The sequence below is a fragment of the Lutjanus erythropterus genome, chromosome 9, assembly GCF_056507025.1.
Source record: "Lutjanus erythropterus isolate fLutEry1 chromosome 9, fLutEry1.hap2, whole genome shotgun sequence".
NCBI classification, from domain to species: domain Eukaryota; kingdom Metazoa; phylum Chordata; class Actinopteri; order Lutjaniformes; family Lutjanidae; genus Lutjanus; species Lutjanus erythropterus.
In genome coordinates, this window is record NC_139325.1 from 29,114,672 (window position 1) to 29,128,645 (window position 13,974).

Below are 13,974 nucleotides of genomic sequence, written 5' to 3' on the forward strand. Positions count from 1 at the left end.
CGTTCTGTCCTCCTGCAGCGGCAGCAGTGAGACACCAGCATCATGTTTACTTTCTGTCTACACCCAAGCACATCAGGATTATCAAATTGTGGAACATGTTTCTGTTAGTAGAAAACACTCAAGATAGATTTTCAAGATGTTTCTTCATTGCTCCCGCGTTAAAGTAATGTCTGCACCACAGCTGGTAACTTCATACATCATCTAACGGTGTTATTCAGCCATCTTCTATTTAGGTTTTCTTAAGACTAAGTATGAGTTAGACATGGTTAAAACTAACGTTATAGTCTGCAATTTGGTACAGTTATTTTCCTTGTCTGATGTGGAAATGCATGGCTTATAATAATCTTACCTGCATATAACTGCAGTGGTAAAATAAATCAATGTCATAACCAGTGCTTACTAATAACCAAGTACTTGCGTAAAGATACTGATTGTCCAGTTCAGGGGAAGGGCTGTCATTAGTGATTAAATTAATATGCTTCACAGGAACTTTTGAATCTGAGGTTGAGTTTTTTTCTAATCAGGCATCAGGAGTCTACTAAACAGGGTGGAAATTAGACTAACTTTAAAATATGACACTACTATCATGATTCTAATGCGCTTTATGTGTCTGTTTTTCAGGATTATGATTGAATAAAATACTTAAATTTTAATTACATAAGTTTTTTATATTTACTTTTGGTCAATTAATTGTTATATTAATTTAAAAACTGTAGAATGATCTGTAGATCTGCACTCTACTAGATACACTCTATTTAAGCTATTTTGTATTCATCCCTTTCAAAGGAGCATTGTTGTAAAGTACAATACTACTGTAATGTACTTCACTTCAACGTTAGGGAAAACCATGCTACAACTATAGATCTAATAACACATGACAAACAAAGAAAGCATTTAAACTTATAATATTCTCTCACTGTGGTCGTAATTACTCTTGTTAAAAGAGCAACTGTCATCTGTAGATAAAGGGGGAGCAAAATTAATGCTTCTCTTGTTACAAAAATGCCTTTCAGCTCACTGCCTCAAGTGACCTTGTCACTAGGAACAAACATACCTCTCCTGTTTATAGGGGTGCACATAGAAAAGGTCAGCCCAGTTTATTGTTGGTGCTTTAAATGGAGAGCTCAAGCTTAGGCTTATACATGTGTGCCTATTGTCTCTGTATATGTGTTTCTACATGACAACATGTCCAGGATGAAGAGACTTACTTAAGTCCATACAAGGAAAGACAGCAACTGGCAGTGCCTCTGAATTAAAATCACTTTACTGTACGAGTCCAGTGACCGCTCTGTTTGTTTGGTTCATCATGTTCAGTTTGTATTCCAGTTCATCAACTGGAACACAAACAACTCTGCTAACTGTTGACACAGACACATTGGGTATTGAAAACTGAACAATGCAGATGACCGCATGCTATGATGATGAACAATTAAAACTGCCATTGTACCATGAACAACCTATTGGCTCAGATCCAAAACCACTTGGCTCATAAACACCAACACAGTCACCATTTGTCTGTGCTCACATCATCAGCTCCATGTTCCTCCTGATTATATAAGCTCCCTATAGACAACAGCATGTGTGTTTGCACACCAGTGAGTAAAAGGGGAACACTGGCAGAGCAGAAGCAGCTGATGATGGTCATAACATTTCTCTCACTTGAAAGAAAACAGGTCATACACTGACCTGATTGGGTAGCTGGATTAGGTTTTGCACCCCTCACATGGGAGGAAGCTAGTATATTAATCAGATAAAATATGATGTTACTGTTCAGTAAAGAATGTTAAAACCATTGTACCGTGAGTTCCTGCTAGAAGCAAACTGAGGAAGCCAAATAGACACTGAAACACAAAACTGTGGCTAGCACCAATACTGCTGCCACTGTAACTGATAATTGTCTTGATGCACATGGAAAACCACTTGAAACTCAAAACCACAATAACCTATTAATTATGTAATTTAGGGTCTTATATACATATTAGTAGGTAATAAAAAAAAATGCTTTTATTTCATCCTTATGCTCATATTTTGTATTTATTTTGTAAAAATTCCGCATTTAATTTCTTGGGTCATGAATCACAAGTTTCATTATGATACGATATTATACCAATTTACATCAATCATATTGGATCATTGAACACTGCATCAATATATCATTCCAGATTAATCCAGATCAATGTATTTTTCTACCTCTGTTAATTTCCATGTCAAAATCCACATCAGTTTTCAAACATTAATGGATGCAACAAAACGTTTGTGGCCTCTGCTTCCAAGTCTGAGCAACAACAGGGAGCTGAAGTTGTTATAATGCTCCAGACAAATAAATCAATATCAGTTTAATTGTATGCTATATTTAGAATATTTTTAGCACTTTACTGCTGGTTGCTGAAGCGCTTTCTATGCTATCTTCAAACCCAAGAGTCCTTTGGAAAAAAAATTATTTTACCTTGCACAACATGGAAGTTGCTGGACTATCACTGCCTCAATTCATAGCAAATATCACTAGATCTGAACTAACATGTTAAAATACAGAAGTCACACAAAACAAAACAACAAAAAAATAGTCAAAGCAACGATAATCCAGCAACTCTCATGTTCTGCGAGGTAACTGTTTTTGTCAAAGGAGTCTTGGTGGCTTTGCAGAGAGCATAGATGGCAGAAGTTTCCTGTCGCAGAAGGCTGCCTGATCGCAAAGAGAAGTAGTGAAAATATTCTAAGACATAAACTGATGTTGATTTTCCAAAGTGGTCCTTTTTTTTTTTTTTTTAGGTGGCTTATATATTAACTCTCACCTCTGGTTTGGCAAAAACCGTGTAATTCTCATTGGAATACAAGCTGAATTCCATTGTAATATTTTAGAAAACACTGTAGGGTGTGCTTACACTGATCAGTGAAAATCTGCTGTGCCACACAGTGAACCACACTTGGTGGCTTACCCCTGAGCTGCACAGATTGACAGAGGGTATTAGTGCAACAAACAACGTTGACAATGTATTTCAAAGAGGGCCTGTCTTTCATGGATTCTCACTTCTTTGCAGTTCATGTTGTCTTGTTTGATTTTGGGTTGTCATTGTTTACCTCGCTATTGCTTCACAAGAGGAAGAGGAGACAAAAAAAATATCCATTAAAGCTGTTTTCAGTCTGGAGTTATAATAAGAGTTGCTGGTTTTAAACTGAATCCCCATAGTGTTTGAATAAATGAAACCTCATGTATATAATGTTTGCCAACGTAACTGGAGCCTTCTCTGACGTATGGCCACCTCTGCTGTTCAGACAGAGAATACAAGAGCCACTACTGCTTTCTAGTGGCAGAGGAGAATAATGATCTGATGAACCTGAGATTGGATAATGTGCCATAGACCATGACAAAATGAACAGGCATGCTAATGTGAACACTCGAACCTCAATCCTCCCATCAACAGAATAAACAACTGTGAAGGATGACAAGGGAAAATATCTATTTTTTAATCTTTCATCTGTGTCATTTGATGACATGCAGCATATCTTCTGTTAATCAGACTTTGTTTTATTTTTCAAACGTTCTCTGAATGTTAACAGCGATGAGGAAGCCCCCTACTCTGACTTCTATCCCATCATCCCCGCTGACGTGATGTCCGTCAAGGAGATCCTGAACATGGACAACCTCCCCCGCCACAGGACATGGTGAGACATAAGATCCAGTAAAATATATGGTAGATATATGTTGTTGTTGATCAGCAACAAGACTTGAGGGGTGGATGATATTGATCATCCATAAAATAGATTTTATGGAATATAAGTTGAGAAATTATTAATAGCTATACTAATTGATTAGACAGGAGTGTCTGTTTCACATCACATTGATACATGAATCATTCAAATTTGATATTGTCATTTTGTTAATATGGAAGATGCAAATTTTAAACAATTTTAAACTGATTTTACAGAACAATTACAGTTTTTATTTTGGTGCCTTGTATGCCTTTATTTTATAGGGCAGCTAAAGATATGAAAGGAAAGGGAGAGCTTGCAGAGAATTCAGCCTCATGAGGCTGTGATTGAGGATATCACCTGCCCCAAGCTGAAATGGCAGAAGAAGTTTTGGACATTTGATTTGTATTTTGTCTCACAGTATTGTTTTATCACCCACCCATAACAAGACTAATATGCTCATAATAGGAATGTCCCAATAAAGTTTTTTTGGTACTGATCTGAGCCTTTTAATATAGGGTATCTCGCAGTACTCAATTGGATCTATCACTTATATTTACAAAGCAGCAAATTATATGTAATGTTAATTACCGGATCAGCTTAAATTATTGATCTGATGTGAATGAAAGTTCAACTGGGACTCATGACATGATCCACACGAGAGAGAGGATGTCTAACTCTATTAAAGATGTCACAACTGCAAAAATGCTCAGTCCATTTGTGATTACACAGCGGCATTACAGATAGAAATTTCTTCCATCACAGACAATCGTTGGTTAACTACAGACACTGACTGCAGAAAGCCAACAGAAGCCTATTTTTATTTTTGCATGACATCACGTAATTAATGTTAATTATCGATGGCTGGTATGAGCTGGATGCCACCGGCAAAAACAGTCAGCAACAGCTAAACATGAGAAGCTGCTGTTAATATGTTGTACTGCAAAACCATTAATAGAAAAAATATTCAACAATAGATTTTTTAGCATTCACGCTTATAGAGAATCTATATACTTTGCCAATCCAGGTATCAAACCTGAGTCACTTGGTGAGTGTCAAAGGAGAGTATCTTTGACACATAAGCCGGCAGATGCAAGCAAAACACAGTAGGGATGTCAGGAGGACCAATACTTTGGTACAAAGTTGATGCCAAAATTTTGAAAACATGACAGTACTTGTTCTTTCACAGTACCATAGCTACCGGAGGTACAAGAGATGTAATCCCTCTGGACATGACAGGGACAGCATAAATGCTTACAAGTGTTGGTCTGCTGTCAAGTGCCAGCATAAGGAGAAGAAGCACCAGTACTGAACAAAAACAACTACACATGCATATGCAGCTGCAGCAACAGCTCTGCTTCGTCTCGTTCAAAAGAAAAAGTAGTGATGCTCAGATTGACCCAGTTAACCCACGGGGTGGGCAGCAGTGGTCAGAGTAAGTATTGATGACTTTCAGAAAGATCATGTACTACATTACTTCACTTCTCTCAGTCTCCTTCTCAGACAAACACACGCTGGCTGCAGTGGTGTACTCAGCAGTGCATCCAGTGCGCTCTGTCAGCTCAGCTGATCGGTGCTCAAAGCACAACAAAATAGGTTACTATCACTTTTGCATTACTTTCCAGACATGGCAACATGCCCCCATTACAGTGATCTGTGGGGGGTTCAGTAACTCTCCCCCTCAGTCTTTTGTCCTAGAACTTCAGAAGGGATTTTATTTCAGGTGGCAAAGAACAACAACAATGGCAGAATTTTATTCTTATTTTTGTCTTTTATGGTGGTATTGAATTAGGTATTGAGGTTTTTTTCCACTAGTATTGGTATCAACTACTATATTTCTGGTATTGTGACATCCCTACACAGAGTACAGTAAAGTAGAGTGCAATAATTAAAGGATCACTATTTGATCAGCTTTGGTTTAGCTGATATCACTCCAATATAATGCCTGGAGTGGTCCTGATATTGATCCTTATGGTCGGCTCGGGACATCTCTCGCTGGTAACCCCTCAATTGTAGGTCATTCATTTATTCATTACTTTAGAGACATTTTATTTCACAAATGCAGCTGATGAGCTAATGCTGAAATAATGCAGCACAATCAGTTAATATAATAAAAATATTTCAACAAACCAATGCATGGAACAAATTCAGATCTCCTTTATCTGCAGCTCTGCCACACAGCTCACACAATTTTCTGACATTTCAGACTGATTGATTAATCAAGAAATAATGTGCAGATTAATTAACAAAAATAATCATTAGTAAAAGTCTTTCTTCTAATAGTCAAGCTTCACAACAACAATTCACTGACACCACAAGGAAAATTAAATTTTGTCCATCTGCAGCTCTCAGCCAGGGCACATTATCTCCATTTCTTATTTTGGAATCTTTTGTGGGTATAAAATGGCAGCAACTGCGGATGAGTCTGTTCTCAAAGACGCCACTTTGTTCCAGAGGACTTCCTTCCTGCATGATCTGTGCTCATCATAAAATTATGCCTCTCCCTCAGTAGTCACCAGCACATCCTCTCTCTCCGCTTTATTTGATAATGTGGAGTGGGTCAAGTTTCACTGGTGATTTGCCCTGTGAGACATTGACAGCACAGAGCTTTTATGCCAACAGACAGTCTCAATAAACAACAGAAATCAGGGCTTTCTTCACTGATGTGTCTGTAAAAGGCCAGCTGGGGACATCAACCATGATTTGCTGTCTCAAAGTTGTCATACAGCCAATAAGCTACAAACATTCAACAGACTCATACAATGGAACTTTGTATTTGTACTTTCGCAACGATGCAGAAGAGGAGGGTGCCTCATAACCTACTGGGAAGAAAGTAGAGCTGAAATGATTACACAGTCAATCAATGAACAGTAACTATTTTGATCATTTATTAATCATTAAGTTATTTTTTATGAGGAAAATGCCACAGTTCTTCTGGTTCTAGATTCTCAAAGGTGAATCTAAAATTTGCTACTTCTTTAGTCTTAGATCAATTGTGTACACTCCTGTGAAAGATGCATCTCAATCTGTATATATTTGAAAATGAGCACAGCTTCAAAGACTCCCATTCAAGAGGGGAGGCTGGAGAGGTGATCCTACAACTTTTATTAGAGATTTTTAACATTCTTTTATACTTGGCCTTGCAAGTTCCAGAATGATTTAAAACAGTAGGTGAAGTTTTGGGACACTGTCAACCCATGAAAGGCTTATTTTTATTAATTTAATTAGACATGTCAATATTAACAAAAGGACTGATATAGTTCATCAGAATACATTAATATAATTTAGTTTATAGCTCATAAAAAATGTTTAAGTGTGCGGTACCTCTTTAAGATTTTCTTAAGGCATGACTCAATTTGGATTTGATAATCCAGGGAATTATAATGTCATTACCAACAGAATTAACAGGTCAACTAAACAATTTACCAGACACTAGAAAAAAAGCCAGTAAGTAGCTGATAGCTGGACTTAATTTCCTGTCCGCACAGAGTATTTTAACTCATTACTGAATCAGAATGTCAGAGGATTTTGTTGATGACATGAGTGGGCCATCTTCTAATTTTTAAGTGTCTTATGATCATGTTGCCAGGACAGGATTATTGCTCAGCTGTCATGGAGAGGATGTCATAATATCTAAAAATAAAGTCCTAGAATAGAGAGGTTTAGGTCATTAAGAACAGGAAGCTAGGGGACTGTTACCTCTTGTGACATGATTCGCTTTACCAAAATCCTTTCTCTACTGTAGGGACAACTTGCCGTGTCTGTGTCTCATAGTATCTGTGTTGGGATTCAATAGCACTTCTGCATTTGGAGGCTTAGTGGCAGCTTCATTCTTGTTCTCCAGTTCATCCAGAAATTGAGTAGACTCAAAAGGATGTAACATCTCTGCATGAATGTAGACCTCTTCATCAATTCTAAAAATAACAGATGTTTTTTTCTTTAAGCCATGAATGGAAGCTGCGGCTGGCTACTGTAAATAGATGGACTGACAGAGGTCACAATGGGTATTGAATGAGAAGATGGGTAAGACTAGAAGACAGGGTTACCAAGGAGGGAGAGTGAAAAAGGGGGGAAGTCATTGAGGATGCAATCACATCCTCTTGAAAGACAAAACATATCTGACAGTAATGAGCCTCAGCTGCAGCGATGTGGCCCTGCCAACTTGGCATTTCACTAGCTGCCCTCTCCCATGCCACCACCATAACCCTCCATCTCATCAAGTGTCTATCCTATCCACTAAAGTGCTTAGCTCTAATTCGCTGGTCTTGTCTCAACTTCAGATTTTTCCACCTGTTAAAGCCCTCTACCTCAGAGTCTTGAATTAGCAAGGTCAATTCCCTCTAAAGCTCAATTTCTCTCAATCAAACCTCAATACTTCACATCTCTTACCGCCCTCAGAAGGGCTGAGATGAATGTGGCGTGAATGGATATTTTAGGATCTAATAATGCTGAAAATGGGTGACTCCTCCCAGGATAAGGGAGGGAGGACGGAAGGATGAAGCTGAAAGCTCTCGAGGATTGGCACACTATTCCTGGAAGGCCTGAGTGTTGCAAGATCCGGGAGCATGACATTTGTTTTGATTTGTGTGGAAATGAATGAGCAAGATCTTTGCATGTTGGCAAGTGTGCCTCCAGTTGCACATTACAATCTGATTCATACAGTGGTTTCTCTATTATCGTCTCCTCATGGTAAGGGTAACAAGTAAATTATGCAGCTGACTCATACATGCCTGGTTTGTCTTGGCAGGGGGGGGTTGCTGTTCTTCGCACCAATAAGCAACATTAAAATTTCCATTTTGAGTAATAATTAAGCCATAAACCCTCTCATACCCTACTGGCTTGATGTGTTCCAGTGGTTCATTCCCTCAAGGCTTAAAATCTCTGAGCCTGCAGAGATTAAAAACAGTGACAGGCACAAACTTAACTAAACGAGCCTGTGGCAGAAAAAGTCAAAACCGTGTTTCTGAGCGCAAGGGAGTGTGAGAGTGTGTGAGTTTGCACTTGTCTGCATATGCATCTATGCATGCACAGAGTTATTTGCATATTTATTCATGCCGTTTGTGCATTTCACTGAATTATCGCAACCATTTGTAGGGCCATTCATGCTCTAGTGGCCATCAAAGCTCAGAGAAGTGTTTGTGAATATTTAAGATTCTGTCTCCTCTGTTTGTTGTGGCAATGTGTGTGTGAAGTATGTGTTCAAATAATTAAACCCTGGGGACTGTCAATCAAAAGATGGTTCAGGATACACACCCCTCTGGCGACGAGAGATAGGAGTATTAAAACGCTGCATTTAAAAGGCAGGCAAAATTCATGATTGTGCCTGCTGGAGACCGTATACATGCATACATATGGATGAACTGCATATGCACACAAGAGAATGCGCAATGCCATATACATATTCACACCTACAACCTGTCGCACACATGTGTATGTATTATAGACTATCAGAGGGCTTCATTGACGTCTGTAAGGGACTTCTGTTTTGTTTAACAACCTTTACAATGATTTTAGAATGCAGGTTCAGCATCCATAGAGCTGGTGGGGATTCACTGTGTTGGATAATTGCCTTTTTATACCAAGAATGTATATCAAAAACAAACCTTGAGCCAGTCCCCAGTTACAACTGTTGTCCTACTTACTTTGCCACCTTGCTTCCCAAACAAAGAAAGATAAAATTTGTTTCTTCAGAGTGAACAGACCATCACAACTGCCTGCCATCAACCACGACAATCGACTTGATGAAAGGATGTCACACAGGCGGAGACAAAGCAACGATTTGAACTCTCCACACGTGAAGGAGTCCTGGGGAGGCGCACATCATCATGAGAGAGATTTTTAGAGCACCAGCACAGCATCTCTTCACAGTGATGTGAATCAACAATGGCAGTGAGCCTTGATATTCCACTGATAAAAGACCAACTTCTCCAAACCTCTGAACGGGTGTCAGAATGGTGCTCATGTGGAATGACACGTAGGTATAAATGGAGCAGCAAACCACCAACATCATTGCTGAGCCTTTTCAATGATAAACTGCCAAATATCATAAAACTGGCATTTGTCTGCAAATGGACTGAGACAGAAAGAAATATTGACGTACCCCCTAACAAAAAAAAAAAAAAAAATCAATGTAAAATTGCTGTGTTGTTTCTCCTACAGGTCGACCCGTGTTTTTACAAACCATGTTCATACTTTTGTCTGAATCGCTGTCTCTCCTCTTGTCACCTCCTCTGATGGAGCGCTGGGTTGTTTTGACAGCCTACTCAAAATTTTTAAGTGAAGCTAATTACTTCCTGTCTACTCTTGGTTGAAAACATTTTGGTGCAGCTAAAATGTCCACTTCAAAATAGGATTATATATGAACTAGTAATCTGAATGTTTCTATATTGCTGTAAAGTTATATGTTTGTGACAATCTATGTGTTCTGCATCTGCATTCTGCAAAGTACAGTTACACATAACAAACAATAGTCCTGGATATATTAAAAACTTGCTGCATTCCACCAGGGAAATCCTGAAGGAAACTCTGGCTGCTGATGAAGAGTATCACAGAGACAAGTGGACAATGTTTGGGAACGAGGTTGAGAAGGTTGAAGTAGACGTCATCAGGAACCAGCATTTGTTACGGACGCGCATTGACAAACTGGCCCTTCGCAAGCAGGTAAAAGAGAAGTTTTGGTCATTTAAAACGGCATTATCTTTTCAGACCATGAGGGAACACAGTGTCTGCGTGTTGGGGTGGTAAATAACGTCATACTGGTTTGCATGGCTAACGTTAGCATTGCTACCACTAGCAACTGTTCTCCTTGCAGGTTAATGTTCACACGTCTGTGTTGAACGTGGTTACGGATTCCTTCAGTTAAGTGTTTATATGCCAGTTGATTCCGACACAGTCTCCACAGAACCTTATTTCCATTTTCTAGATCAAAATACTGTAAAATGGTGTTGGTTTTTTGAGATGTCACCTTTGGCTTACTTTCTACTTCGCAAGCTCAATTCAAGGTTGCTGCTCAACCTTGCTCATCATGTTGTTAACCATGCAACATCAAAGTTTAAGAGTTATCAGGTTTCACAGCAGCAGAGGCAACGATTCATTCCAATGAAAGGTCTGATGATATGACATATAATTGAATATCACTGATTTAACATTAGTGCATGCACTTTTGTACTTAACCACTAACTCTGACCATGTTACATCATGCTGTACCAACTAAGCTACTCAGAATGTCTCATGCAATTTAATTTTATTGGCTTCTGTTCTGACTGATTATTGTGTTTGGATGTCTCCTGAGAAAGCTGGTGCTTGGTGGATAAATTCCATCCTGTCTAGTAAATAAAATGATTTAAACTATGTAATGATAGTGGTTGCATCTTTCCAGTTAGTTTAATATGATGAAGCTTAAATTCAGATCTTGTAGGTTTGTTATGCTATATCTTCAATAAACTAGAAAACTGTGTATTTTGACATTTGCCTTCTTTATTCATGTGCACTGAAGGAAATGCAAAGTGTCTGCAATTTCTTTGAAATTGGCTGTAGAGTGGATGTTATAAAAAACAAATAAAAACGCTACTGACCTGAAGTACTTTGATCTATCAGAGATAAAAATATCAATGTTTTTTAGTGGTTGGTGGCTAAATATATGTATTTTTCACTTCTTGTTTACTGTGATGTTTATCCAATGCACATCCACCACCAGATTATCCAAGCTATATACAGTTTATTTTTGATTTTTGTGGTTCCTTAGTTTATTTATTTCTCTTATTCTGTTTTAATGACTTGTGAAGCACTTGGGTGCTGGATGTAGAGAATAAACAAACCTTACTTAAAAGATACAGAATATATCAGCACATTACTTTTCATCTTATTTGCAAAATATATTTATTTATCCTTTTCAAACTTTGTCTTTCCTGGATGTATCTGTGCTTCAGGCAGAAAAGAAGGCATCTGCCCACATGAAGTACCTGGAGCGTCTGAGTCAGAAGGCCCCAGACTTTCCAATCCCTCTGAGGGCTCACACTGTCTGGGAGGGCATGACAGTCAAACTCTCCTGCACCGTCCAGGGCTGTCCGCCCCCAACGGTCACATGGTAAGAACTTCTGTCTGCACTCCATTCATTTGGCCTCTGTTGGCCTATGGTGATTCCCCGTCTAGCAGTTTATTTTAAATTCTATTGCTCGGGTCATACAGCAAAATGGTGTCATTTTAATTTAGTTTCTCGCTTGGTTGGAGTGAGTTAGAGCAGAAAAATTCTCATGGCCCAAAGTTGTAACTTTCAGGGAATGACTACACAAGGTGCATAATAATGTGCACTCCTGATATATCTTACTTTGAGACTGTATTAGAGCTGAAATAATCAGTCAAATCATCAATCAGTCAATCAAAAAAGTCTAATTGACAACAAATAGTTATAAAAAGATAAAGGGGGCATTATATGACTTTTCTGTCTCATTCACTAGCAGACTGTTTCTTGTTGTTTGAGTTACACAAGGTAACCAGGGAACACTATGTTTTGCTGCTGAATCTTGTTGGCTTGTTTTTTTTTCATAAGCTTCAAGGTGACAAGAGTTTGCTTGAGAGAAAATGACTCTTTTTTTTCCCCATCATGATATGTGCAACTGTGCACGCACCACCAGCCACATATTTTCAGATGGAGGTGGACTGGTTACTGTGACTGTACTGTAGTACGATGCTATTATTATTACTGTAGTTTTAAAATGGTTTTCCATATGTTGTCATGTATGAAAAGACCCAATATAAACACTGTAATCAGACTACTTGATCACTATAAACAAACCAGAAGTTAACAAGCCTTTTACCTTACTTTTACCTTTAGTTTTTGTTACTTTAGACAACAGTGTCTAGGAAGTTGGGACAAACCTATTCAGAGTGCCCCTGTCAGAGGCCATACACACTACAGAGATTCACAGAGCATACAGACAACCATGCTACTCGTCAGAAATGAGTCAAGAATACTAAACGGAACTTTGCTCCTGAAAATCTTGAATACCTGACGAAAAACATGAATTCATACATATTTTTAATATATATTACAAAGTGCCTCATCATTTAAATGTGGCAGAGGAAGTCCATTTTTCTCTTCTCTTTTATCCACTATCCATTTCTGGCTATTGTGACAACCAACGTCTAACTACAATGTAAAATTTCAAGAACATTAATATCCTAATGATTATAGGATAATATACACCCCAAAAAGTACCTTCATCTGTCACTGAGGACTATTGTCTAATGTCATCAATCCAATTTATCACTGCTGTCATGCTCAGCAGGCAGCAGCAAACATGCTCTCTAGAAGACGACCCCAGACTCACGAGGCCTCACAAGAGTGAACATTTTAACTGAGACGATGAATAGTCTCACAAATTTTGGGTTCCCTTCTGGATTAATCATGAAAATAACAGGCAGATTAAGCAATAATTAAAATAATCTGTAGTTTTAGCCATACATATATATGTCACACAACTAAAATAAACAATTGGAAGATGCCACATTTGTCCATGGAAGATTTTAACTGACATTTTACTTTCTATCTGACCTTTTATAGACAACAAGATAAAATCAGTCTAGCATAAAAAACAACAAATTTATCGTCCTTTCATGAGGCCCTACTAGGGCAGGGCAATATGGCCTTTAGATAATATCGATTCTGTGACATACAATATATTTATCTCAATATACACATTTTCTCTAAAGTAACACACTGTTAGAGCTGCACGATCTGGATAAATTCAAATATCAGAATATTCGGAAAGATAATTCAGAAAATCACATCCCTTTCTGTAATACAGCATTTAAAACCAGGAAAAAGACAACACTTATGCCATATCACAATGTAATATGATATTCAAAATGTAAGACAATATCTTATCTCATATGAGGACAGATAACACAAATATATCGCCCAGCCTTAAGCCCTACAATGTATAGTTAATTCATAACTCATCCATAATACAGTGAAATACTGTCTTGCGATCATCAGAAGTAGATAGTGTGAAAGTAAAGGAGGTATGTAAGGTTATACACCTGTACATGCAAATTACTGAATATAAAGACAGACTCAGATCCCATGAGCTGCTTGCAAAAAAAACAAGAGTCATGACACTACAGCTCTGAACCCTGAGCTGAATATCGCCTTCTGTATTAATATGAAATTACCTGTGTTAATTCAGGCAACGTGCCAAACTGTCGACCTTGACACTTGAGCTGCTGAGAGACTAGCTGATGAATAGACTGCGTGCGCTCAGTATTCATGAACCTAAGTTGAGA

At 38.2% G+C, this 13,974-nt stretch overlaps 1 protein-coding gene across 1 annotated transcript in view; it reads left to right on the top strand.

The window, feature by feature from the left end:
- myom3 (myomesin 3) overlaps nt 1-13,974 on the top strand; it is an 81,534-nt gene that overhangs the window by 9,498 nt on the left and 58,062 nt on the right. The window contains exons 3-5 of the mRNA XM_084727048.1: nt 3,559-3,663; nt 10,197-10,350; nt 11,619-11,776. Coding sequence (XP_084583174.1) covers nt 3,559-3,663; nt 10,197-10,350; nt 11,619-11,776 — 417 coding nt within the window. The remainder of the gene's footprint in view (nt 1-3,558; nt 3,664-10,196; nt 10,351-11,618; nt 11,777-13,974) is intronic.